At 49.7% G+C, this 27,465-nt stretch overlaps 1 protein-coding gene across 1 annotated transcript; it reads left to right on the plus strand.

The window, feature by feature from the left end:
• The first annotated feature begins 1,100 nt into the window (after nt 1–1,100).
• akt1 (v-akt murine thymoma viral oncogene homolog 1) lies at nt 1,101–27,403 on the plus strand. Its single transcript, XM_040198936.2, has 14 exons — nt 1,101–1,558; nt 5,343–5,518; nt 16,454–16,582; nt 18,203–18,314; nt 18,631–18,757; nt 19,226–19,357; nt 19,504–19,569; nt 20,091–20,159; nt 20,263–20,388; nt 21,507–21,635; nt 24,059–24,273; nt 24,375–24,462; nt 24,663–24,765; nt 25,502–27,403. The coding sequence occupies exons 2-14, from the start codon at nt 5,473–5,475 to the stop codon at nt 25,579–25,581; spliced, it is 1,422 nt and encodes a 473-aa protein (XP_040054870.1). The 5' UTR covers nt 1,101–1,558; nt 5,343–5,472; the 3' UTR covers nt 25,582–27,403.
• Nucleotides 27,404–27,465: the final 62 nt, after the last annotated feature.

The following is a 27,465-nucleotide window of genomic DNA, read 5'->3' on the forward strand; positions in this document are numbered from 1 at the left end:
TGTTGACACAACTGATGACACACTTAAATATCAAGCCTTACCGCGGCGCTTTGACAAAACAAATAAAGTCCCACTTGCTGGCTCTCTTTCACCCAGTCGTTATCAGTAGGTGAAGCCTTTGTCACGAACATGACTGCAAGCTTAGCATTGGTTGGGATTTCACTCCATCGGCCGATGAAGACCGCGTGATGCAGTTGGGAAGCGGCTGCAGAACTTGTGCTGGGAAGCTTCAAGAAACACTGGCTGTAAAAGTGCTTTCGGGAGGATTGATTGCTTGCCACAAAATAAGAAATCTAAAAGAACCGCAACTTAAAGGCATGGCTGATGGTCCTTTAGTGGAAATGTCAAGGGCCCTTTTCACAGCAGCAACTCTCCAGCAGGGTGACTGCAACGTTCATGTCTAGAAATGAGCCGTAAATCAACTGGCTTGGACACACGAGTACGGAGAAGCAGCAATTTTAAGCAATAACACCAGGTCCTGCGGGAGCAGCAATGTGAGTGTTGACAAACTGCAAGACAGGACAACTTTGCTCTGACCAGCCTCCTTCCTCAGTTCAAAAGGACAGATTTTGTTTCAAAATGTGTACTTGTTTCTCAAAAAGTTCTTTGCCCCACAAGTAAAGCGTTGAAAGGGTAAAAGCCCAAAAGGACATGCGCAGGGGGTACAGGGTGATTCACTTTTTTTATCTAAATGAAGTTATTTTATCATTCTGTATCTGTGTATAGTATACAGTTTTAAGCATTTCCGCAGCTTGTAGTATTTTTACATCACTGCTTTTACGTGATTAAATTCTACAAGATTAAAGGACTTTTGATTATTTTAAGTCTTAATATCATTTTAAGTGCATTATAAACGGTATACAGCCTCATGCAGAAAGGATTTCAACATTTCTGCTTCCAGCTCCTCAAATGTGAATATTTCCTGGTCTTGGTCTTTTATTGTAGTAACGTTTATCATTGTTTGTATATGGACCAAATTACAAATAAAAATCGGTTGCTGCTTTGCAACTGTCTTTCTTTTCACCAGGTGGCCATGCAAAATTACCAATGAACAGCCGGTCCAACTTGCGCGTTTTCTCGCGTGATTGTTTCAGGAAGTGAAAAAAACAACAACAAGATACCCCTCATTGTACTGGGAACCCCCCTTCAAATCTTACAGAGGGGCCTCCGTAGAACCAACACCCCCTCCCTCAGCCCCTCACCTCCCACGGACCAGATCTTGCAAAACAACGGCACCGGTAATACAACGCACAGTTCAGCGAGGCCGCGCGGCCCCTTAACAAGCCCCAGCAGAAAACAGCGCAACGGGACAGGCTGACAGCCTACCACTCCTCCTGCGAGGTGGGCCCATAAAGCCGGCCGGCTCTAGGACCCGGGAGAGCCGGCCGCCACACGGGCACTGCAGACAGCGCGTTCGGGAGGTGTAGTGGAAAGAAAGGCAAAGAAACGGAGTAAATGAGAGCACTTTTGTCCAGATTGTTGAGGGACTTATCGACTCAATACGCCGCCGAAACAGCTCACTATAATGAGACGGACACGCGGTTGAATTCCCGTCCAGGTAAAACGTCCGCCTTTTCCTTTCGCACGGTTAACTACAAGAGGTCGACAGCTAGACAGGGTAGGTCCCCATTGTACTTAACATGGGATGCGGTTATTCTCACCCGAGCTGCCCTGCTAGGCCCCATATCCTCCCTGTCGCCGAACGCAGACCTGAAAACGAGGCACTTTTCCCGACTTCTCGCCGTGGAACTTATTCGGCCGCGAAGTCGTACGAACGTCTCGGCGTGTTCCGTTTGTTTGTCTACGAACAGCGAGTCTCTTTTACCAGTTCTGCCATTCATTGTAAAAAAAACAACATTGTTTTTCTTACACGCACCCCCATCGGGCCCCAACAAAAAATAGTCATATATCTGCAGTCACGTTACTTTTAAAAACGGTTTCACCTCTACGATAAAGTTTTGTTTTCGCGTGTACTCCGTGACCCCGGGCAGACGAAATGAAAACCCGATAAGCTCAACGAGAGAGTAACTCATTCATTGTTATGAGCCACCGCCGCGTTTGTTTACTGCTTTTTAAAGTGAGACGTTTACGACCCGACTGCACGGTCACCCGTTAGCGCTGCTAGCTTGTTGCTGCTCCGTTGGTGCGTTCAGGTACACGCTGTAGTACATCTTTGTTGTGACTGTAGCGGTCTTGTGGTCTTTTTTTTTTTAGGTCCGGTTTGCTCACCAGGTAGGCCTCAAAGGACGGGTACAATAGAGCTGTATTCATATGTGCCTGTCTTCTAATCAGTGTAATTGCAAAGTCCATGCGGGTGTTCTGCTGTCCTCCACTGTTGACATCCCACCTACCGTGATGACCGTTATGCATCTCTTCACTAAATCATTGTTTATGACAGGGGATTCAGTCAAGAAGGTGCCTTTCCCCCCCCCCCCCCCCCCCCCCCCAACCGCCTGTGATGTGAAGCGTCCACGTCAAGGATGTGAGTCAAAACAAGACTGTTTGTCAGCCAGATGAGTGGCACAAAATGCAAGATGCAAAGCTTTAAGGAGCCCCCCCCCCCCCCCCCCCCATGGCATGTTGTACCGTAACGCCTTCTAACGTCAGAATGTTTCCACCGGTCATGAGACTGTGCAGGGGGACTCGACATGTGACCCGGTGAAGACGCAACAAGCCGGCGTGATGATGCAGCCGATGGCTCTGCCTGTTCCCCTTTGGACAATGCCAGCCACAACACACCCACTTCCCCTCGAAGCCCCTTTGACGCAAATTCGCCACCAGTTGCATGCAGAATCTGGGGAATGTTGCTCATGATTTTTGCCTCTGCACACAGGCAAACTTATTGTTGTGCGCCACAGGAGATTAGATGCATTATCTCTCTGGGAAGGACACTCCGTCGACTGGTGGTAGACCACCATTAGCATCACATGACTGCGCTGGTGTGTCACACACACACCGAGAACAGTGCTGCCTTACATGCTTTTCTTCTTCATTCATCTTGTTGGGCCTGGTCATTTGGTTTGCAGCAAACCAAATGTGTACTGTCGGGGAATTTCCACCACATGTACCAGGATAGCTTTTTGTTTTTGAAGGACAATCGGTTTGTATATCTATGAATGAATATTAATGGCTTTTCTCAGCAGTGCGACAATAAATACATTATCTATATGAGTCATAAAGAGTGCTGCTCATGTCATCTCGAGATGAAAGCTGTGAGTGTACTGGGCTGTCAAGATTACAGTAGTTGTGGTTTGTTATTGGGCCTCGTCTCCCCTCTATTCTTGTCATTAGCGATGTGTTTTCAGGGAACTTGATAGAGGAACTTCGCACTGAAGTAGATCACACTAGTACTGCTTTCATTACTGAAACCTACATTCATACTGGTTTTACTCAAACAAAGTGTCACTTGGGAGGTGTTTTTTTTTATTTTTATTTTTTTCAGTGGCAGGTGAGCAAATTCAATGTTCTCATTTCGTCGTCTGTTTTTTTTTTTTTTTTTTTTTAACATTTGAGTGTAATGTTCTATCGTCCTAAACCAAATCCAGCTGCCGACTCTCGCGGATAACTGAGCAAAACCAGATTTGTATCTATCGATCTGCGATGGAGGAAGTAGCGCGGCGGTGGGGATGTTGGCCTGATTTTCTGCTTCCTGCCGTGCACACGCGGGACTGTTTTTTGTTTTTTTTTTGCGGCGCAGTGACTGGCTCCGAGCGCGGCATCTTTGCCGCATGCGCCTGATGTGCACCGAGCGGTGTGGCCCCCGAGAGTCAGAAAGTTGAATGATCGAAAGCATCGCTGCAGGCAGGCAGGCAGGCAGGCGGTGGCCCAGAGGCCCGAGGAACCATGTGACCCGCTGTCAGGGTACTGGGTTCATTCAGTGGCTGCTAGCTGCAGCGCTGGCAGCGGCCCAGCTTTTCCACACGGGCCGCAGTAGCAACAGGTCGCTCCCATTAAAACAGCAGCACTCTGTTGTGGCTCCAGAGCCGGTCTTGTGCATGTTTTGCCTTTTTGGCTGTGGTGTGTGGGTGTGTGTGTGTGCGCGCTCAAGTTTATTTGTGTGATGTATCCCGATATATATATATATATATATTACGTGTGCGTGCCTGTGTCACAGAGGACACACTGAGATGCCGGAGAGATCCAACGGTTTGTGTGATCCCAAGTTTGAATAGTACTCACTGTGCTTTTTTTTTTTTTTTTTAAATCTCTCTCCAAGATCCTCCCAACATCGACTGTGTGACACAAGCACCACAACCCCGGTGCAATAAACAAAAACACTGAGCAAAAAATAAACCGTGCTTTCACAAACTGTCTTTGGCTCATTGATGGGAGCGAGCTGAACGGCAGCAAAAGGCGCGTCGGTCGCGCATTCAGATGTATTTGAGCCCGGGGCTGTACTGATATGACTCAAGTCTGTCAATAGTCACATCCACTTCCTGTTGTTGTCCCCACCAGTCGTCTAGATGAGGCCACTCAAACAGAGCTCTCTTTTGATGGCATTACTCCGACTGAGCAGCAGCGGGGAAATTGATTTCAGTTGATGGTCGCTGATTGCCCGGTGCAGTATGTGATATTTGCGTGAACAGGCGTGGTAATTGATCATTTTGCTACTGCCCTGCATTCAAAGCCGCCTTTTATGTAGTAAAAAGAAGCACTGAATAAATCAAAAGATCAAGTGTTTGGTTATGATAGCCTGCAGGTTTTTTTCGTATACAATGTTGATGAACTGATAAATCTGTGATGGAATTCAAACCACTGACTATCTAATGACTGACAATCCAATCCTATTCTTTTTGTTATTCCATGTTTAGTTGTTATGCTCCACTCCTTTTACTTCTGACCGCTACACGTTCTACAACCAGTGTCCCATTTTTCGACCTAGATGTGACCGCAGTTTCATGCCCGGGTTCCCGCGTGAGTCGCTGCGCGCGTTGTCGCCCTGACAGGTGGCCATGGCAGCGTGACGTTTCTGTAAAGGTACCACTACACATCAGGTGTGAATACAGAGGGCAGCTTTTTGCAGCCGGTGTCCGAATTATGGTGTGTTTGCGAACCGCATGGAATTTTCCAATAGGAGGGGGGGGGGACCTTTTTATTGTCAAAGCCAAAAAAAATCCCGGCCGTGCACGGATATTTGAACCCTGCGATGTCGCTGCTTCCACATGTGAAAGGGAGCCCGCTGTGGTTTCTGCACATCCCCGTAAAAAACGCGGCGTCCCTCTCCATTCCACCGCCTCTCCTCTACTGCGTTAACCCCAGGGTTAATATTCAGACGAGTGGGGGGAGAAAAAAATCTTCCACCTCCAATATTTGGCTAATTTTTACTCCTCTTCACCTAATAGGTAACCGCCATTGAAGGGCTTCTGTAAACCCCGGGACCTCGTCTCCAGGCTCCTGCGCAGAGCCGAGTGAAGGAAACAACGCTGCGTCTCTCCCTGCGGGAAACCTGGATCCTCCACCCTGCCCACCAACATGACCAGTGTGGTGATTGTCAAGGAGGGGTGGCTGCATAAAAGAGGTAAATTCCCAGATGAAGTTTGGATCAGATTTTTTTATTTGCAAAGAGATTCCGATTGTTTCAAAATCCGCAGATTGCGCTACGTGGTTTATTTTCTTGAACAAATGAAATAAACTTATAATATACTGTAGTTGTCATCACTTCAATGTTCTAGATACCTCGACTGTGGACTCTTGCTGTTTTACCAAGTTGGTAAAGAACAAATATTTTAAAATCCCCTGTTTGTGCATGTGTGGGTGTATATAGCTTCTTTTTTTTTTACTGCAAAACAAGTACTTTGTTTGATCACACGGCTGTTTATTATGTACTCTACATCTACATCGCGTCTTGGGGCATAACTGGTGTACACTTTGTAAATGTTTATTTTCTCTCTAATGGTTCAAGTATTTCCCAAATCCACAGTACCTTCATTCCTGAGGTACTTGGATTAGCAAGTGTTTACTATGGTGCACGACTGACAGATTTGTTTTCTTAATACTGCAGAAATGCCTGAACTGAATGACACTTGGCAGGCCGACGAGTCCCTCGAGTAGCTGTATTTAAACGGGTTTTACGCATAAGATCGGAGCCAAAGCGCCGTCCCGCGTGCAGAGTCCCCGGCGGGCCCCATTTAGCCGCTCCGACGGTGCCGCGCGCCGCGGCTCTGGGTCGGCCGGGAGTCCTGTTGTTTGGACGAAGAAGCATTCCTCACATACCTGCTGGCTTTGAGCAGCTTTATGTGTGCATACTGACTCTGCCTCCAAACTGCAGCTGCCTCACGCAGCCCCCCCCCCTCCACCAGCAGGGGCAAAATAGGATAATGAACTTTTCCAAAAGCACCGAAGGCTCTCGGGCCAAGGAACCAGGTTCAGGTTTTCGCTGGAATAGAGGAAGGTCTCTGACTCAGGGGACAAGGTGATGAGAGCAGGTCACAAGTCACAAGAGATCTAGGGACTCTTTAAGGGGGGGGGGCATTAAAGGCTCATCAGGGAGTGACCGGATAGATCGTTGGCTGCTTTTAGAGGTCAGTTTGCAGATGCTCTGTGGAGTAGTCGGCAGTAGATTGTTATCAATACCACAAAAGTCTTGTGTAGCTTCTGGGGCATACTGCGTATTTCTGAGACGACAGCCAGAGATGTCACTCAATCTGTCAGTTTGTTTATTGCATGAGCCACGGAGCAGGAATTATAACGGGGGGGCACATGGAGGGATGCAAAAATGTAAACTTTTAGTTATGGGTTTTTCTGTCAGCATATTTCCTGGTGTTTGTTCTCTTTATCTCATTTTTTGCCGTAAAACTGACGCAATTTAAAAATGGAATACTCTGTATGTACAGTGTAAAATGTAACCTTAAGAGTAGTCAAAACGTTGCAGAACAGTTATTTCATTGACACCCTTCTATCTATAACACGCATATATGTCATATATGTCTGTTTATATATGTGTCATATATAAACAGCCCTTCAGGAGCAGTGAGTTGGCATGCTGTCACAGCCCAGCAGCTGTGCCCTGTGAAATGTCACCCGCAGCCTCTGTGTGTTCTGATTGGAGCGCGTCCACCTGCCTCCTTGACAGGAAGGCTCTTAGTGTCGCGTCACTGTCACCCCCCCCCGAGCCGCCGCACAGGAGGTGAACCTGCCGTAGGACGGACTCGCTGTCCGTCACCTTTAGCCAGTCGAGTGTGGCTTCGTTGTGCGGTGGCGCCACCCAAGTGACTCACATCTCCGCGTGGGCGTCGTAATGAACGGCTTGCGCCGCTTCCAAGTGTGTTGAGCGTGCTCATTACTCCCATGTGTGCACTCAAAACACCAATTTCATGCTTTCACAAAAGACGGCCCTCCGTGTTTCCATCAACATTTTGTGCGTGTGTGTGTGTTCCGCGGACACCAGGCGAGCACCGAAGTGCATTCCCACGTGGCCTTCTCCTCCGGCGATGCCCGTTTTTAACGGTGCGATGGATTTCACGGCGGGTTTGCCGCACAGCAGCTTGGACACGCCAACCGCACGCACCCGGGTCACTCGCGCCGATTTATTCATGTAAAACGTGCGCGTGGAAGCTCCCTGCAGGCTCCTCAATGAAAGTAGAGCAAGCTTTGGGCCTCAGTACCCCCCCCACACACACCTCCAGGGGAGCTAATCTGTCATTAGAGCTGCGGATTCTCGGCCTTGAGGTGCTCTGCACGTTTGTTCCAGACGGGCTCAGTGAAATGATGTCATTCTGCAGGACGCACCTTCATCCTCGCTAAGCACTCTGCTGCCGTAATGTGTCTGGACTGTGGACGCTGCCCGGGATGACTTGTCGGGGCGCTTGTTTTGGAGGGACACTTTTTTTGGGAACGCAAGCCTAAACGTCAAGTGTGTGTGTGTGTGGACGGCCGGCGTGAAGCGGATTTCTTCAAAGGTCATGCTGCCAGCGGGACATCACCCGGTGCCGTGATGCAGTGAACCGCATCACAAGTACAGGCTTGCAAAGACACTGTAACCCTGTTACTATCATAACCAGTTGTTATGCGTCCCCAAATGGCACTTCCCTTTCAGGCCGTTCGCAGGCTGCACCCACACACTCCGACTGTGCCTGCGGCCTCTAGTGGCCACAGAGACCGAGCGGCATGTTATTTCTTTTCCGCCACTGTGTGTTTTTCCCCCAAAGTTTCCATCAAAGCCCGAGCGTCGTCAGACATCAAAGAGGCAGATTGTGGGTTCCCCAGTTTCCAGGGAAGTGCTGCGGCCAAGAGCCCAGTCGAGCTCGACAGAACAGCGCCCGCTTGTCCTCCCCTCCGCCACCGGCCCTTGTTTGTTTGACTCATTTGCTCCCTGACGAGGATAAAGAGTCGGCCCCTTTTCGTTAGGCTAACGAAGGCCGCGTCAACTGTGGGATTCGGGCATCTCGCTCTGCTGGCTCCGGCTCATGAGAGGAGGGGGAGAAAGGGGGGGGGGGGGAAGGAAGGGAGGCGGAGGGGACAGCGGTAGAGAGCGAGCGAGACAGAAGTTGACCAGCGTCTTTGTGATGTTCCCAGAACATTGCTCGGTGACCCCTTCGGCCTCTTCGGGGAGCGGGTGGATGCTGTGTGCGACATGCCACACGCGGCCTCTCCTGGTTTCGGAGCTCGCCGGCTGATTGGCTCCTGTGCTGGTCATGCGGCTGAAGGACGGCCATGAGCGAAACCTTTGTCGGTGGTCCGGGAAATTGCATGAGACACGGCGCAGGAATTAGAACACGCAGGGATGCAAAAATGTAAACTTTTAGTTTGGGGTTTTTCTGTAATAATTGAGCCAGCATTTTTTTTTTTTTTTTGACTCATTTTCTGTATTTGTGATCTCAGTTGGGGAATGTGGCGTTCCCTGCACAGTTAAACGCTCTTCAAAGGAGCGGGCCCACCTGATTAAGAATGTCTCATGATGCTGCAATGCTGACTGGCTGCCAGCTCGGCTGCTCCTACACATCCCCTCATTATGGCCACACACACGCATACCGCAAGTACTGCAGAACTGGAGCTACGCCTCCTCCAATCTGCAAATATATGCTTGTATTGTGAGGCGTTTACACGTAACAAACAAGTCTCGTAAAGTAACTTTTTTTTAAAGTGAATCCCAAAATGTTTGTCTTCTAGCACGTGGATAGTAACCTTTTTATACTACTTAAGTAATGTGATTTTTTATGTAGTTTAAATGCATACATAAATGTATTGTGCATCTTTTTTATTTGTTAAGGAACACATTTAATGAGACTACATATTTTAACAGATTTATAACTGATGTCCAATTACTAAAAAGTCACAAAATACAACTCCCTTCAGCCAATATTTCATCAGAAATGATACAATTCTGTGGTTGTTAATTTCAGTCTTCTGACATGTACAACTTTTTTCAAATAACTAAACGACATAACTCGAGCAGTGCCGAGTTGATCCCGCCCGGATGTGGGCGGGGGTCCGGCAGCAGAGGGTGTCACACCGGGGAGCCGGCTACTCTGGCCGGGTGTCTGGCCTGCGGCGCGGACCCCCGCTCGGGGTAATGGGGAGCAGTCTTTCTGCTAAATGTGGTGGAGAGAAGTAAATTACTGGGGTGCAGCTGTTGGCGGGCTGGCTTGCGGGGGGCGAGGGGGGGGCACATCCATCGCACGCCTGCTGTGTGCTTACTTTGCTGTGTAAAGTCCGCCTGCTCTCTTCCCCTCTTTGTCTCCGTCGTTGCCTCGCCTGCCCCCTATCCGTCCTCCGTCCTTCCTCTGGCTCTCTTCCTTCTCGATCCCGCATTCTTCCTCGTCTCTTCTGAGTCCCCCTCCTTTCTCTCCGGCTCCCCCCCCCCTCTTCCCCCCCCTCACTTCCAGCGCACACTCCTCACCCACTGCTCCACCACCCTGTTGCTAGGATAATGACCCTGCTGACAACTCGGGCCCATGGCGGAAGCGGCTATGGACCAGCGAAAAAAGAAGGGGGGTGGGGGGGCGGCGAAGCTCCGACATCAATCACATCACTGGGACGTCTCTCTAGTTTGGGCAGGGCGGGGGGCAGATGAGCGGGATGCAGAAAGGTTTAGGCCACTTTTCGAATCGTCCGTGGCGATTTTGCACAGCTGTCTCCAGAAGGAATGGCGTCCTCTGGGGTAACTCCTCGGTTGTTGGAGGGCGTTTGATCCTCCAGTGGTCATCGAGGGTTCATTGGCACTAATTTGCTCTAAATAATGTGTGTTTATTTGTTTGCCATGCAGTAACCCAGTTAACTAATCCATGGACTGCTTGTTTACCCAGGGAGAGGGGGCAAATCTCAGCCCCAGTGGGGCGAGGGAGGGGGCGGACTTCCCACAGTGTCTCTATGGTAATCAGCAGGTGTCACTCACCATGGAGAAGAAGTGAGGGCTTTCTTACGAGCGTGAGAAAGAGGGGCAGCCTCCACCGCACAACCCCTCCACCCCCCCCATCCCCTCCATCCCCAGTGCTTCTTTTTTCCCCTGTTGGGGCGAGCGAGAGGCAGAGAGCGAGCGAGAGACCCTTCCCTGCAACCTGTCGATGCTGCTGGCAATGGAGTCCTCCATCCAGCTGCATGGGAGGAAGAGTGTCAAAAGAGGTTTCGGGGGGGGGGGGGTGCTGGTGTCAGGAAGACATAAAGAGAAGTGGAGGAGCCCGTTTTACTTTCTGGACAGTTTTAGGGTGGCCTACGAGGCTCTGGTGCAGCCTTTTTATGGTCATGCTGGGAGGGGCAAACTGGGTCGGTGGGTGTCCGGCCCCGAGGCCCGTGGGTCTGGGGGGGGAGCAGAGGTTCGCTCAGCCCTTCTCCTCTGGAGCGGGCGGCGGCTCATTGAGATGCAGGGCGCAGGGCGGCAGGCCGCAGCTGCAGCCTACAGGCAGAGCCCGGCAGAAAAGGGCCGAAGGGACGGCGGGGGCGGCCGAGCAAAGACCAACAAAAGGCGCAGCCCAATTCCTCCCCCACCCCCCCCCTCGCTTTGGAGTTCTAATTCCCTAATCCTCAACCTCCGCCTCCCCCCCCCCTCCCTTTTCTCATCCGATTCTCACCACTCAAACTCACACATGCACAGTTCATGCAGTCACCACTGTGCCCCCCCCCCTCCCCTCCCTCCATCCCCAAGCCATGAATGGCCAGACGAGGACAAAACCCAACAGCAGTCCCCTCAGGAAGTCCCACCACTGGGTGTGGGCAATGAGAGGCGCATTTTGTCCAACCCTCCCATGGTCCCCCGTATTTTGTGTGTGTGTGTGTGTACACTTTATCTAGTTTTTATTATTTATTTATACATTTCTCAGAATTGTATTAAATTAAAGTAGCGGGATGGCAGAACGGGGCGACGTGCAGCAGCGCGGAGACGTCGTGAGGACAGTGAGGCGTCTCCTTTTTGGGGGCCCGCGCCATGAATGCTGCGTGATGGGTCTCATTAAAAGCCAACAAGCCACAGCAGCTGGGACCTCGACATTCCTGTTGTTGTCACTTGGAGACGGACAGAACACTCCTCGCTAACCTCTGTCACCCTCTCTAGCTCTCTCCCCCTTCTCGCTCCCCCCTTTTTGTCTGCAATGTTTTATGTTATTTATCGACTCCATCGGCGAGTCTCCCTCGCGGTTAAGGCCTCTTAAGCCAAAGTTGGGCTGCGAAGCGCTTTGGAGCCACGAGAAAACATGGATGTAAATTTGCATCCATGTGTGTTCTGGATTGCGTTTGGTTAACGTGTGTGCGTGTGTGTGTGTGTTCTAGAGGGCGGGGCGGTGACAGGTTGCCGCTGTACACAATCGGGGCCGTGCAGCAGTTGGCAAATAAAGATGGATTCTGTAGTGTTTGGCAGCGGTTCGCCGTTCATTATTTTCCACTTTGCCCAGCGCGCATCCCGGACCTCAGCAGCTGCTCGTCATGTAAAGACACTCTATCAGGCCCTGACAGCTCCTCCCATGCACGCACACACGCGGTACGCATGCCTCATACGCACTTGAGCTCGCAGTCCCACATATGTGGGGAACATATGTAGTGATCTGTCTCACTACCACCCCACTCTGCACCGACTGTAGTTCGCTCATCTCTCATCCGCCCCCCCCACGTGATGGAGCTCGGTCACATGTCCGCTGTCTCGCTTTTATTTGAAGAGCTTTGATCCGGGGACGCAGCTCCCGTCGGTGGATTTCCCCCGCAGCAAAAGTTTTTTTTGTTTTTTTTACGCGTCTCCGGCAGTTACAGTGCGAGCGGACGCTGCAGGGCGGTTTTTTATCTTTTTGTCTCATCCGAGTTGTGGTCAGTCTGCCTGTCGGCCAGCTTCCTGTTTTTCAAGAACGTGTTGACATCAAAGGGGTGTAGTTCTCACAGGTGATGACGAAGCAGAAGGCTCGAGTCCCGTCTTCTTCGGCGCGCGTTTGCACGGGAGCTGCTCCGCGTGTACTCTGCGGGATCACGTCAAACATTAGGCGATCTGTTTATTCGCTGGTCTATATTACCGCTTTGTTACAACGCGGTGTTTCCTCTCTCCTCACAGCTGCCCGTTTCATTTTCTCGTCATGTCTGTGCGGTAGAAAGGTCACGGTGTGGAAAGTAGAACTGAATCAAAAATGTTGAAGGGGAAATGTGTGTAAATGGGAAGCTGACAAGGGTCATCTTTGTTGTTTATGCAACGAGAGCAGACTGTGTGAGGCGTTGCGCCGCAATCTGGTGAAGACACACACACACGCACACACACGCCCACACAGCCGGATATAAGCTGCTTCCACTGTTGTCATTTGACCAGGTTTGTAGACGCAGACGAGGAAGTTTCAGGGTCCTCCCGGCTACAACGAGCACTTTACATTGCAGACGTGTGTGTTTACTGAACTCCGTGAGTGTGCGTGCGTGTGCGCGTGTGAGAGAGAGAAGACTAGAGTGTTACTGGATCCCGCCCGTTTTAGAGCTTCTCCTCTTGCTCCAATGACCATGCCGACTTTGTCTCGTCCTTAATATTACGGTTGCACAATTAACGGGCCGGCGTCTTCGTCATCTTCCCGGACGAGGGCAATGGAGAATGTCCTGACTGGCTCGCACACGCTGCCGCGTCACCTATGACCCCCCCGCTGGTGCTGTGAGTCAGTGGAGCTGGCAGGAAAAATGGATGTTGCACACAAACACCATTCCCTGCACACAGGGTTGTCGCTGGAAAATATATTTACACACAAGCACGTGCATGCGTACGCGCAAACAACTGTGACCTGTGTGCTAGAACGTAAAGAAAAGGTCTTTACTCTTTCTGGAAGTTATTTGCTGCGTCGATGCCGCTAAAGGTTCAGTCTCCGCAGGCGAGACCAGCACGATTTTAAAAAAATAATTTTTTTTTTGATCATCTGTCCGTTGGGAGGCCGATTATTCTGTCTCGGCATTGTGCACATACTGTCCTCGCTGTGGGCTGGCAAGGACCACAGCTGAGGGATGTGGGTCAGCCAAAACCTGACTACGGAACACCAGCACCAGCTGGGGAAGCAAGGATCCGTGTGGAAGGCTCTGGGAGCCGTTCTGTAAAAGATTTCGGGCTACTTGTGTTTGTCTTGAACGCGCCCTCGTCTTTGGTCACGCATGACACCCGCGGGGCTACGTGTGCTCCTAAAGCGGCACCTACTACTGTGCCTTTTTTAAAAATTATTCAGATTTTCTGTCGAAGTCAGGGAGTCTGGTTCTCTTGAAGGGCTGTGATGGATAACGCCGTGCGCTGGGGGGGGGGGGGATTCTCCGGAGAGCGGCTCGCACGTGACGCTGTTGTGGAAGTCGATCGGCGTGGCGTGCAGTTCTGAAACGGTAATTGTGTTGCCTTGAAACACACATGAGGGGAATACACCAAACGGATTCTGGCCGGCGTGCGTGCGTGTGTGTGTTTTAATTAGGACGGCCCATCTAGCAGGGGTGGATTTGTTGGAAGGCGGCAAGAATGGAGATCTGAAGTCGAGCTAATTGCTAAATGAGCTAAAAACACTTACTCTGCACAAGGAGAGAGAAAAAAAACAAAACTGATGAAAAACATCCTCCCTTGCCATGATGAAAAATGTGCTGTGGATGGTTAAGTACGCGGTGCTCTCGGGCAGATGTTTCCCTACTGTCGTGATTGGTGCCACCAGTTTAATGGTGGTCGTAAATCAGGTGTTTTTACGCTCGGATGTTTGCTTTGGGCTGGATGGCTCGCTGCTCGGCTGGAAGGTGATGCAAAGACGGCGAGCGTCACAAGGCTGCACGAGGTCAGCCAGAGTGACCTGTGCTTCTCACCGTTCGTGTGGCCACATGGAAGAAGTCCTGTTTAGGTTTGAAAAGGCGCCGCAAAGTTTCTGGGGAAAACTTTTCACTTTTTCTTTACATGTTCTTCAGACTGCAGAGCCTCTGGGTTGTTGTTGACCACTGGTCAAATTTATTGACTATTGAATTGAAGATTTTTCCTCCCATAACTTTCTCACTTGAATATTTGGGGAATTTGCAGCCCGGGGGTCCGTTTCAAGTAGGAGGTTTAACAAACTCTGAGTTGATTCACCCTGAGATGGGAAACTGAGTTTTGGGTTTCAGAACAGCTGTTTAGAGTTTGTTCAGAGTTGAGCGTGTGCACCACCACAGTATGAAGGCAGCAGGAATGGAGCCATGATACCACGATTCACCATGGCAACCACCACAATCAATCGGTCGGCGAACTTGAGCTGGATGTACTAATGCTTTTAATGTACACACTAATCATAATCCATACGTTTTACTTTGTTAGAATGCAGTACACACAGGCTTGAAATACACACAGGCTCATATTTAATCACAAGAATAATATCGCTGGTAAAAACTGGTACAATGGTATTGAAGCTATAATGTATTTTATTCAGGTGCATCCTGTGGATCTCCTCTTTAATGGCTTCACTGGTTTGTGTCCAGGGAACAAAAGCGACGTTTCGGAGCGACGCACACGTTTCTCACGGCTCTGCATACAGCAGCTTTACTAATATTCTAATGTTGTAACGGAAACTGCCGTTTGCAAAAAAAGTAATACTACACAAAGAATGTGCTCGGACGTGAGAGCATGTCCACGATGAGTGACGTTACTTATATGAGGACGGGTGAGGTTATGTACATGTTTGATGGACTGTGAAGAAAAACGATAACGTTCAAACACAAGTCGTTATCTGGAAAAGACAATATATCTAATCGGGGCCTCAATATTCTCTCCCGACGCGTTGCACACCCTGCGAAGTAAAACCGCTTCTTCATCAACAGGATCGTCCAGAAAAGGACGTGACATGTCCGAGAAAACACTTTAGGAAATGAAAGCGCGCTGTGTGATTGGCTGGGCTGCTGTCAGAGGGAGGAGACTGTGAAAGAAAGGTTTATTGAAGGAAACCTGCTGCCGACCAGGTGATGTTCACAGGCTCCGTTACCATGGAGACTGAGCCTGAGCTTCAGTTACCTCCCTTTTGTGAAACAGACAAGCCAGAGTTGAGTTTCCACTGAACCTGCTACTTGAAACAGACCCCTGCTCTCATTAGAGTTGTTTACTCATGTCAGTTTCTCAAAGAAGCAGGAAGAGGAAGTTAATCATTTTCGAGGTGGCCATAAAACAATCAGCCACTGTTGTAAGTTCTTGTCCTCTTCTTTTAAATATTTGATCAGCTGCTGATTCGATCGGCTCCGTCTCGGACTGACGTCTTCTCCGTTCCATCCGTCAGAGGTGTGGGTTTGAAGGATGGTAACAGCAGCTCATATTGACAGATCTCCTGCCTCTCTCACACTCACACACACTTCTGCGTTGGAGGAAATGGGGCAATTAAGGACAGCTTGCTTCAGCTCTGCATGGGGTTAATATGCGGCGCCGTAATTAAAAATGAATTACACTTTTCCTGTATAAATATTCAAGTCCCTCCACTGCGTGCCGCTGCCTTGTTATGGTATGTGAGCTATTATTTTTTAATCTTATTTTTTTCCCCCTCGTCTGCTCAACATCTGGCACGACATTTCCTGAAGCATCACCGGAATGAGTTTGTGTCCGAGTGAGTTGGACGCACGCGGGCAGGCCCGTCGTTACGGGTTTTGTCCAGAAATATCTTCTCTTGGCTCGCGGGACGAGGCGACGTTAACTACGCCGCTAGCATAACACACCTGAACCTCCAGCTGACGCGCGTTGAACGTAAAGGTGCATTGTGACTCCTGCTGGAACCACCATTTGTCCCGCAGCTGACCTACACTAAGAGAGAGACGGGGACAAGGTGGTCATTTCAGAGAGCACTAGTGGACAGCATAGTAATTAGTTTGCAGGAAACAGGCTTCACCTCTGGGTATTAAAATGTGAAGAGAAAGGACACCACTGTTTTGTCATTAATCAGTGTAAAGAAACCGCCTGTGCATTAATCAGCATTCCCTCGGTTTCTCATTTACGGTGAAAACCTCTTTTCTCACAACTATTTTTTTGTCTCCGTCTCCTGTAAAGTAACTCGGCCGGTGCTTTTTTTTTTTTTTTTTCTCTATGTCTTCCTCATATCAGGAGAATACATCAAGACCTGGAGGCCACGGTATTTCCTCCTGAAGAGCGATGGTACTTTCATCGGCTACAAAGAGCGACCGCAAGATGTCGACCAGCTGGAAACCCCCTTAAATAACTTCTCTGTCGCACGTGAGTATTTACTTCTGAGAAAGCGCTGCATTCCTTGGCAGCTTGTTTTGCCGTATTTCGTTTCGGCTCTTTTGTTTTCACTTCGCATTTTCGTTCCAGATGTTTTCACATACTTGTTGTGGAGTCGCGTGTATTCTGGATTTTCTATCCATTCCAAAAAGCATGAAAAAAAAGCGCCTGTGCGGTTTTTAAGTAGGAAGTGGAGCCCACTCTTAATATTATAACCAGATATAGCTCCATCACTGCACGCCACGTTAAATGATTAGAGACATTAGCAAATCGGCGGCGGCCTCCTCTCCGCAGCATCACGGCTAGTTCCGTTCAACAAGGGCGCCGCGCCACGTCTGGCTACTTGCGTTAACATCTATCAGATGCCATTCCTCTTCTCAGCCCCCCCCCTCCCCTCCCTCCGCAACAACTCGCTTTCTCTTCTTTTTAGTTTACTGGGACAGAAAATAAAGGCAACAAAGAAACGAAACGCTCCTCGCAATCGCGGCCCGCTCCATCCTCGCGTCGGAGCGAGTCGCTGCAACGAGCCGCGTAGATGACTGAACGCGGCAATTAGACGGCATACTGTTTGTTTAACTAAATGTTTCCTCCCCGACACCCGTGAGTTATCGTGGCCATTAGCCGCCCGATCTCAAGTATTTATCTGGGCGCCGCTCTGAGGCTGCTTCTCCATCAGCGCCTTTTTGTCACCGCCGCGACCCCACCACGGAGGACACATGGCGCGGCGCCGCTGACGGGGCTGCTGCAGCTGGATGGCGTGTTCAGCCTGATGGAGCCATGTTGGATCTCAGTGGTGGTCCACTCCCCTGTCCCCCATCCATCAGGCACAAGCCATTCTGTGTCACGTTCTGACGTATCTGCTGACATGTTCCATTTGGGAACAGATGTTGATTTGAAGGAGGTGCAGATGGAAATCTCCGCTTTCCGAATTCAGTTAATAGACGTTTGTGAGTAATTGTTTTTGCAAACTGCTTATGAGACCATTATTTGCTGCAAAAGTGAGAATTGAGCGTAATGGAGGGAAAAGATGTGATGTGTTTTTGTAATAATTCCTTTATAAGATTAGCACATTTTATCTCGCCCACAAACATTCTCTTCCACTGTTCCACTCGGTTTCATATCTTTTGTGTTTTGTCTGAAGATATTCACGTTGAGATTTTTTATATTTTACATTTTATATTTGCAAATTAATCCGTGATAAAAAATATATGTGCTCTACCCAACAAATAAATATTTTTATAAATCATTTGAAAATATATAAAAAATATTTTATATATATATTTTTTCATTATTTTATTTATCTATTTGTGTTCATTTGTATGTTCATTGAGTCTAGGGAATTCTGCATTTGATGTGATCAAAATGATTTATTTAAAATCTATTGTAGCAAAGTTCTGACTGGGCTGACAAGTCGAGGATCAGAGTGGTTTTCCTCCACCAGAGTGCACCTGTTCTTTTCCAAATTGGCCTGTTGTGTCTGTTGGGGTGGCGATAAAGATAAATGGCTATAACTGTGGGTCTGTCTCTCCCCTCTGCTCCCTTACACACTGGCCCCTTCTCGCCATCTCCTTCCCCTTCCCCTCCCCTCCCTCCCTCCCTGGCTGTGGTCAGAGTGCCAGCTGATGAAGACGGAACGGCCCAAGCCCAACACATTCATCATCCGCTGCCTGCAGTGGACCACTGTCATCGAGCGCACCTTCCACGTGGAGACCCCCGAGGAGAGGCAAGCGAGGAGCACACACGCGCACACTTCTCCGCTCACTGAGCAGTGAAACGCAAATCACTCCCATGCACAGAATTCGCCCCTGTTGCTAGAAAGCGGTCTCTAAGAGCTCTGTTTTTCTAACCCGCAGAAGCACTCTCAAACATTGCACGTTTAATCTTGTTTTGCACTTGCATGCGGTCCACTGGCCATTGGCAGAACTCGCACTTGAAATTGCCTTCCTGTGGATAAGAAGACAATTACACGAGTGAAGTGCTGGGCTTGCTCGATGGTAAATGGACTGATGCGATCTCTCGCTGGCCGTTTCTCCCTTTAGGGAAGAATGGACTAAAGCCATCCAAGCCGTGGCTGAAGGCCTGCAGAAACAGGAGGAGGAGATGATGGACTCCTCTCCGGACCCCATGGACATGGAGATCTACCTGACCAAACCCAGACAGAAAGTGGTAAGGGCTCTTCAGTCCGCCGTGTGTGTGCTTCTCTCTGCTGTCCTAATCATAAACATTCAACTCATACGCCTATTCAAGTCAATCATTACCCTCCCCCCTCCCCTAACCCCCCAGCTACTTTTCCAAACATCAGCCGCGGGTGGCTTAGCACCGGATAGTGTGTCCACCGGGTTCCTCAACCCCCCACATGTGTCGTGACATAAAGGTCCGGGGCCACCGTATTGAATGTCCCTCACATAACCATTTTCGACATTCTCCTTGGTACCGGGGGTCAAAGGTTAACTGAGACACAACCACGCACAGGCCAAACCATTAGAGGAGTGGAAATTGCACGGTGGTCTACATGGTGCCTCGAACGCGTCCGTGCCGTCTGCAGAGGGATTGTGTCCCCCGGCTAGTCGCAGCGTGAGTTTGTTAATGCCTCGGCTTGTAACCGGACGCCACCTTCTCCCCCCCCCCCCCCAGACTATGCACGACTTTGAATACCTCAAACTTCTGGGAAAAGGCACTTTTGGCAAAGTCATCCTGGTAAAGGAGAAGGCCACAGGACGCTACTACGCCATGAAGATCCTAAAAAAGGAGGTGATCGTAGCAAAAGTGAGTGGATGGCAATGGGCAAGTATTTGGGGAGGGGAGGGCAGTGGAGCAATGACTGATACCTAAATGGGAACCCATTGTGAGAGCTGCACAAACACTCTTTGTGGCTTCACTTTTTCTTCTTTTTTTTTTTTCCCTCTTTCCAGGATGAAGTGGCGCACACACTCACAGAGAACAGAGTCCTCCAGAATTCAAAGCATCCGTTCTTGACAGTAAGGAGCCCCTCCTCATACCTAAACCAAACCTTATTTTAACTCGCACAGATCCTCTGGAGCCTCTTCAATCCAACACAGCAGCACCCATTCAGGGGAGAAAAAAAAAGGGGCCGTTTTACCAGGAATGTTTTGAAGAGCTGCAGTCGAGGTCTCCCTTTTATAGCCACACTGGACTCCTCCTTTTTTTGTTTTTGTTTTTATGCTTTTTCTCTGTAAAGTCTGAGGTGGACTGTTGTGAAGAGCTCCCACAAAATGTTAGCTCCAAGTGGTGGGCTGGAGGCAGCGCACAAAGGGATGTGCTGCGTGCGATGAATGGGAGCAATGTTTGCCACACAACAGTTGTTGAAGCCGCTCGACTCACTGGCTGCACGTTGCTGCAGTTAAAAAAAAAAAAAAAAAAACCAACTTGACGTCTGTGTTTGATGTTACAATCGGCTGTTTAAATGTCAGCTTCCTCTTGAATTCACTGGAAGCGTCACCGAGTTCTGCTTTGAGCGCTCTCGATGTTCTGTCTGCAGGGGCTGAAATACTCCTTCCAGACACACGACCGCTTGTGCTTCGTCATGGAGTACGCCAACGGCGGGGAGGTAAACCGCTTTAAACCATCTCAGAAATCTGCACCTGAGTGAATCGCAACAGTCGGAACTTTCACTGTTTCGAACAACTTTCCTCTTCCCCCCCCTACCTTAGCTTTTCTTCCATCTGTCGAGGGACCGCGTGTTCTCAGAAGAGCGGGCGCGGTTCTACGGCGCAGAGATCGTGTCGGCGCTGGACTACCTGCACGCTGAAAGAAACGTGGTCTATCGAGATCTAAAGGTAGATGAGGATACGAGTCTCCCCCCCCCCCCCCCCCCCCCCGTGTCCCTTCCTGGGATATAAATAGGGTTTTCCTCCCATCGAGAGCAGTGGCCGGGGGTTTATTGATCTGCCCCCCCCCGCCCCCCCTGCCAGATCAGTGTCCAGACCTCAGTGCAGCTGCAGGGCGGCTCGGTCCACACGCTCACTGCAGCGAGACGGAAATAACCACGAGTCGTCTCTGAACACATGGCCACGGCCTCGGGGTTATCGCATGTGCACAGTGCTCTCAGAGAGCGGATTCTGTGCACTTAACACGTAATTGATGTCATTTTAAATGCTGACAGTACAGCGTCGTGAGAGAAACATCCTGAAGTAAAGACGCGGCAAGCTGCTGCTTTTAAATATTTATATATAATTTTAATATCTGCCTTTTTTTAAAAAGCTACACTAAAGACCGGATCATTGATGGATTCGATTTATGGGGGCTGCTGGACACATCTAGCCCTTCTACTTCCAGCTGATAAAACTATAGCAGCCAGGTCAGCACACCGCGCTCCTCCCCCCCCCCCCATTCCCCCCATCTCCTTTGGGTTTATGAGGCGGGCTCCCAGCCTGCTTGGGTTCTCCTGAAAATGCCAGGGTAGCAGGATTGGAGGATGTGCTGACTCTGGCCGGGCGCTGCTGGCCACGTGTGAGCTACAGCTGCCAGGTGACTTTAACTGAGAGGGGGAAGAGACACACACACCGACCGAGAGGACACAATGTTAAAAGGCCGTGCAGCCTCTAGTCATGACACTGCACTATACACACATTTACGTGAACTTGTAGTATGTCACCATTCACCGGCGGTTAAGGGAATTTAAAACCGTTGCATTAAAGTTCTTATATTTTGCTGTGATGGAAAAGCTGTAATGTTGAGAAAAAGAAAATTCATTAACAGAAACAGACTTATTCTGCTATAGAAAAGACATTCGTGACATGTTGCCATTCCTCATTACTAATTAGACGGCCCATAAAAATACGAATGTAAGGACATCTGGTGTAGAGGTATTCACCTCCTTCCTCTCGTTCCCGCCTAAACACTGAGCCGTTTTACAATGATGCTAACATCTGTATTAATTGTATTTCCCACTCAGCTGGAAAACCTCATGCTGGACAAAGACGGACATATAAAGATCACAGACTTTGGCTTGTGTAAGGAGGGGATCAAAGATGGAGCCACCATGAAGACTTTCTGTGGGACGCCAGAGTACCTAGCACCTGAGGTAACCATTACAGTGACTCGGTCCACCTTTCCCTGGGTTTTAAAGCTGCCACATGCAGATGGATGACAAATTAAAAGAAAAACAAACACGAAGTAACCTTCCAGGTCACTTTAGAGGCACCAGACTGAAAACTTCAAAGCGTCTGAATCCCTGTGGTGGGATGAAGACTTTCGTTCCATGATTGTGACCCCGTTGTGTCCTCCAAGGAAGCGCGTGCAGTCGATGGGTTTCATTGCCTACCCCGGCCATGGTGTCCCTTAATAACCCCAAAACAACCTGATTTAGATTCCAGACAAAAATGCACCGCGTGTCATGAGGGGCATCCGAGGATTAGACGACGCATGTGGAAGGAAGGGCAGCTGTCCCAAAATGCCTTTCTAATCTCTAGCTGGAGCCCGTGAGTTAATGAGTGTGCTGTGTGCTCAGGGCAGGGCAGCCTGCTCTCGTATGAATGGGGGGGGCGTGGCTACGATTCCGTGCAGGTATGACAAGTGTTGTGAAACGCAATGTGCGTGTGTGTGTGTCCTTAAAAATGTTTTCCGGGTGAAGGTTGTCCATGTTGACACAGTTGCCGTTTTGTTGTTTTTAGCCTTCATTTGGAATTTTCTGCTTTGGGAAGCGGTCGGGGAGGGAGGGGGAGGTTATTGGCTCGCAGCGCCTGAGGAAACGTGAGCTTCCGCCCTGAAGAGGATCACATTGGCTACAGCTGTTGTGTGACACCACTGCAGCCCTGGATCCCTCGCCTGACCCCGAGCCCCCCCCCACAGCTATCCCACAATGCTTCAGGTGGCCTCATAGGAACATATACCTGCTGTCAGCTGCCATCAGTCAGACCGAACCTTTCCTCCAACCATCAGCACTGCGCCATCGAGGCGGCGGTTCTCGCCTCCATCGCTCCTCCACACGGGGTAGCACAGTCTGTGACAGCTCCGGCAGCGGAGAGCAGGGAGACATCAGGGGCCGTTACCATGGCAACAGGGTCGCTGGCGAGTGTCTCCATGGAGTGCGGGGCAGGCCGTGTTACAGGTTGTTCTGCAGTAAACAATGACCTTGTTGTGTGTGTGTGTGTGTGTGTGTGTGTGCGCTGCACAGGAATGCTGTAACGTCTGGGAGTATTCCACCCAGAGCAGGGTAGGTTGGGGGGTTGGGGGGGGGGGGGGGGGGGGGGAGGGGGGGAGGGAGAGTGAAGAGTGAAGAGTGGCAGAAATTGACTTTTTTTATTACAAGAAGAATGGGATGAGTGGGATTGTCTTTCGGGGGAATCCAGCCACCGAAACTGAGCCGCATTCACAAGCCCGGAAGCTGATTGGCTGTCGCCGAGCATGAAAAGTCATACAGCGGAGCGCCCCCCCCCACCCATCCCGTCTCTTCTCCTTTGGGCCAGTGTAACCGTATTAGATCAGGGCTGGGGCCCAGGCAGGCAGGCAGTCCTGGTTACGTATATGAGGGATGAGCTTGGCTCCTGCGCTCCTGGCAGCCTCACAGCTGTGGCGCTCTTCTACATATATGGGGCAGCTGCGGGCCCAGCTGTCGCACGGTGTGAATCACACGACAGCGGCGCTGGAAATAGAGACGGCCCAGTAATCCTAGCCCCACACCGGCTTCACGTTACTCCCCTTGCACTCCCGGTCCTCCTCCTCCTCCTCCTCCTTGCTCACCACAGCGCCAGGCGCAGTGCCCACTGCCACATGCGCGACACACACACACACACAGTAGTTCTTGTTCCTTTTACGGACACATCCTACCATCTGTCTGCGCGGACCCTCTCTCTCTCTTGGCCCGTGCACTGTTGTGTCCATATCTAATTGTATTAATCCGCCCGTGTCTTTTATACCAAAGTTTCTATTCTTAGGTCCGGATCGCTCAGCATCACGCTGCTCGAGGTTTAAGGGAACAGACTGTTCTCCTTGTCTTGATTTCACCTTCAACATCCGCCCGGCGAGGTATAATCCGGTACACGTCCCCGGAGACCTTGGAACTACTCCGCTCTGCGGCACATTAGTCATGCAACAGGTTGCTCTGTTTGCCGGGCTCCACACTGGAGGCTTCTGTCTTATTAAGGAAAGTCATCCTATGGAAATAATTTGACTAAACGTTTCCCCCGTCTCTGCCCGGCGCCTTGGTTGTGCTCTTTTTGAGCGGTTTGTTTGTCGGACTGGTCCGTGTCTGTTGCCACGCGTTCGCTTGGATTACATATGCAGAGCTCCAGGGGAAACTCTACCCATGCTCCTAATGTGAGATGTGAGTCAGTGCTGGCTGCGGTTGCCTTAAAGGAGCAACCCGGGGGGGGGTTGATGGGGGACAGTTGCTTTAGGGTCATTATATTCAAACACAACCTTTTTTTTTATTGGGTGAACCCTGAACTGAGGAGCATCCCAGCAGCTGCATTAAAATCCACTTCCACGCCTTTCTCCACCCCCAAGGTGCTAGAAGACAACGACTACGGCCGCGCTGTGGACTGGTGGGGTCTCGGGGTGGTGATGTACGAGATGATGTGCGGCCGACTGCCTTTCTACAACCAGGACCACGAGAAGCTGTTCGAGCTCATCCTCATGGAGGACATCCGCTTTCCTCGGACTCTGGGCCCCGAGGCGCGCTCGCTGCTCTCCGGCCTTCTTAAGAAGGAGCCCACGCAGAGGTAAGGGGGGGCCGCCGCCACCACTGCATCGGTTGTGCATCAGCTTTTTAAGCTTTTTCTTTTCCCGCCTCCTGATCGCTCCTCTCGTACTCGTCTTCCAGGTTGGGTGGAGGTTCTGAGGACGCCAAGGAAATCATGCAGCACAAGTTCTTCGCCGGAATCGAATGGCAAGACGTGTACGAGAAAAAGGTCAGTGGCTTTGTTTCAACCTCGTGTCCTTCAAATTGTCATCGCCGAATGGACACCGGACCCCGAAAGGCGCCCCCACCCCCCCCCCGGGGTTGCGTCACTTGGAGTGCCAGCGTCTGGAGAAGATGTGGAGGACGGCCGTTACCCAACCGACCGCCGCCCCTGATGTGCTGATGTATTTCTATCTCCTCTCGCAACAGCTGGTCCCTCCGTTTAAGCCCCAAGTCACCTCGGAGACGGACACTCGATATTTCGACGAGGAGTTCACAGCACAGACCATCACTATTACGCCCCCCGGACAAGGTACGACCAGAACACACACACACACACACACACAATCATGCTGAACCCTCACTACGACTTCACTCGTGCGTTACGCCACACGGTGGAATCCGCCCACGTTCCTCGGTGTGATGCTTTGCTGCTGGAGTGTGACACCGGGGCAGATGTGGGCTGAGGCTCGTGCAGCGGAAGATCAATTGCCAACTAATTTCCCGCCACCTACTGCGAGACTTTATTAAGAATGGGGAATTAAAATTTCAATTCACTCAAGATGAAAGCAAACCTCCCACCACCACCTCCCACCCCCCCTCCTGGGGGACTGAATTACTAATCCTTGAAAATGTGGTTACCAACTGACTGACCCTGAATAAGTTTGTGAAAACCCTTCCCATTTCCGTTCTTTTTCAATTGCGATATAAAATAACCAGCTGACCGGATGAAGGTTCCCTTCAGTGTGATGCCCCTCAGTCCTCACGCGCGTGTGAACTACAGCCAGTCCGTGGAGGCAGGTGTGATCCGGTATAAGAGTAATACTTAAAACTCTATTGACTCTGTACAAGAGTTTTAGAAAGGTGGATGTTACGGCCAGAAAGGTGGAGCGTCGAATGTTTATCTCACTCTGCAAATAAAGTCCAAGAAGTTCCGAAAATTGTACCGCTAAATGTTGTAATGTAGCCTTTGAGATTGGGAAGAATCAACATATCTGATCTCATCTCGTTATCACGGTCGTCTGTCTCTGCTTGTCCTGTGTCCTCAGATGACAGTATGGAGTCATTCGACAGCGAGCGGAGACCCCACTTCCCCCAGTTCTCCTACTCTGCCAGTGGGACGGCCTAACCACCACCACCACCACCCACCACACCCCCCCCGGGCCGCTGACTCCGCCCCACCCCGCCCGACTGCACTCTCAAAAGACCGGGGCCACAGCCCCGTCCTCCCCCGCATCGTCTGCAGACGCCGTTGGTGGATGCAACACTTACAATCTGCAAGTTGTGTTTTCCAGGAAGGAGGAAATGGGGAAACAAAAGCTGCCTGTGGTTGTTCTGTGAGGCCCTTTTTGAAGACTGACCACGGGGACACGACCCTGCATCTCCTAGTCGTTCTGTTGTATACTGAGCAGGCATCCATACACCATGATGAACGGGGACATGTAGTCACGTTGTGCATAAATTAGGCCACTGATGTGAATTTTGCATTGAAAGTATACACGTGAATATGAATCAACCATTTCAAAAATCGAAATATGAAAACTGTGGACCAAAAATATGTTTTGTTGTTGAGTGGGTAATAAATCCGTGTTTTCTCCTCTTAAGACTTGTGAGAAATTCAAATGCCATTCAGACTTCGAGACGTTTCTGACTTCTAAAGTGAATGTACCGTATCAAATAAAGTCAATCATTCTGCATACTTGCTTATTGTACCACACGGGGGACTCTGCTAAGACTGAAACACCGTCTCCCAGAGGGGACTTTGCATCACTTTTCTACTACCGTGATGCAAAACCGACAGCCGCCTGTGTTGTTTTCATCACCATCCACCACAATGAGTCTGACGAATCGATTGTGCAATACGCTCTGATGTGAGGAACGGCAGACAAACAAGAAGGAAATGAATCATTTCGGGGAAACGCCGTCCTGCAAAGGATTCCTCCCTGACTGTTTTCACAGAGATGACCCCAGATGCCTGTTTTAGGCTAATAAATAACTCCTGCCCCCTTGAAGCGCGTGCTTATAGTTCCTGTGCAGACACATCCTGGTTTCCTTCTGATGGGTTGGTCCCCTGCTGACCAATCAGAAACTCTTCTCTCCTCTGGGCTTTTCCTCCATGTACAGTATTGGGTGTTTTCCACCCGGTGCATTCACCGCAGCCTCAATGAGGTCACCTTAACGTTATACACTTCTTTAGGAATACTTTGCAAAACGAACCGGGCTTCAGGGGACGTGCAGAAGGAGTCGTCTTTGATTTGCTACTTCGAGGCCCTTTTGGTCCCTTCACGCGTTTCTGAGTTATTTATATGAGACCAGCATTGACTAAATTGAGTTTTACTGTGCCAATGATATGCACTTTGCTGTCCCAAAATGATTGTATTTGGAATCTTATTTGTTTACTTTATGGTTGGTAAAAGACTAAATTAGCATCTTTTTTTATATTGTAAGTTCAAATGTTGTGGATACAAATAAAACGAGAATGGCTTGTGTGAATGATCACCCTTTTACGGACAGCTGAGGCTGAAGCGAGATCCTTTGGAACTGAAAGTCCTATTTTAAAGTCTACTAAGTTTCCAAAAGTGCTTCAGTCATTTTTTTTTTTTTTTTTTTTTAAGATGACATAATCATTTTTCAAAATTGCATCATACGTTATTGAATGTAATGGTTTTTATGGTATTGTTTTCACTTCAAATCATTTGCAAACCTCTTATTCGGTTTCCGATTGTTACTTATTCGTATGCACGCTCACCCTTCTGCTGTCACCTTCTGAAAATAGGGAAATTCATTTTGTACTTTTTATTTTTATTTTTTTTATCTCAACTTCTTTTGTACTTGCCCTCCAATATTCCTGAGACTGAGGACACCCGCTTTAGTAAACAAATAATATAAACTTTGTACACTGTTTTTACTTGTTTCTTCCAAATTGATGAAATAAAAGGTCTTAACAAAAAGCTGTGACAAGACTTTTATTGTGAAATATTTTAGCCCGGACCTTAAACACAAATAAGCTTTA

This window comes from Gasterosteus aculeatus, chromosome 15, assembly GCF_964276395.1.
Source record: "Gasterosteus aculeatus chromosome 15, fGasAcu3.hap1.1, whole genome shotgun sequence".
Taxonomy (NCBI): Eukaryota; Metazoa; Chordata; class Actinopteri; order Perciformes; family Gasterosteidae; genus Gasterosteus; species Gasterosteus aculeatus.

Bases quoted from the DNA above. Each gene is read 5' to 3' on its own strand.
- akt1 (XM_040198936.2), top strand. From the start codon at position 5,473: ATGACCAGTGTGGTGATTGTCAAGGAGGGGTGGCTGCATAAAAGAG. The intron at 18,758-19,225 runs GTAAGGGCTCTT...CCCCCCCCCCAG, and splicing joins CCAAACCCAGACAGAAAGTG to ACTATGCACGACTTTGAATA. The intron at 20,160-20,262 runs GTAAACCGCTTT...CCCCTACCTTAG, and splicing joins AGTACGCCAACGGCGGGGAG to CTTTTCTTCCATCTGTCGAG.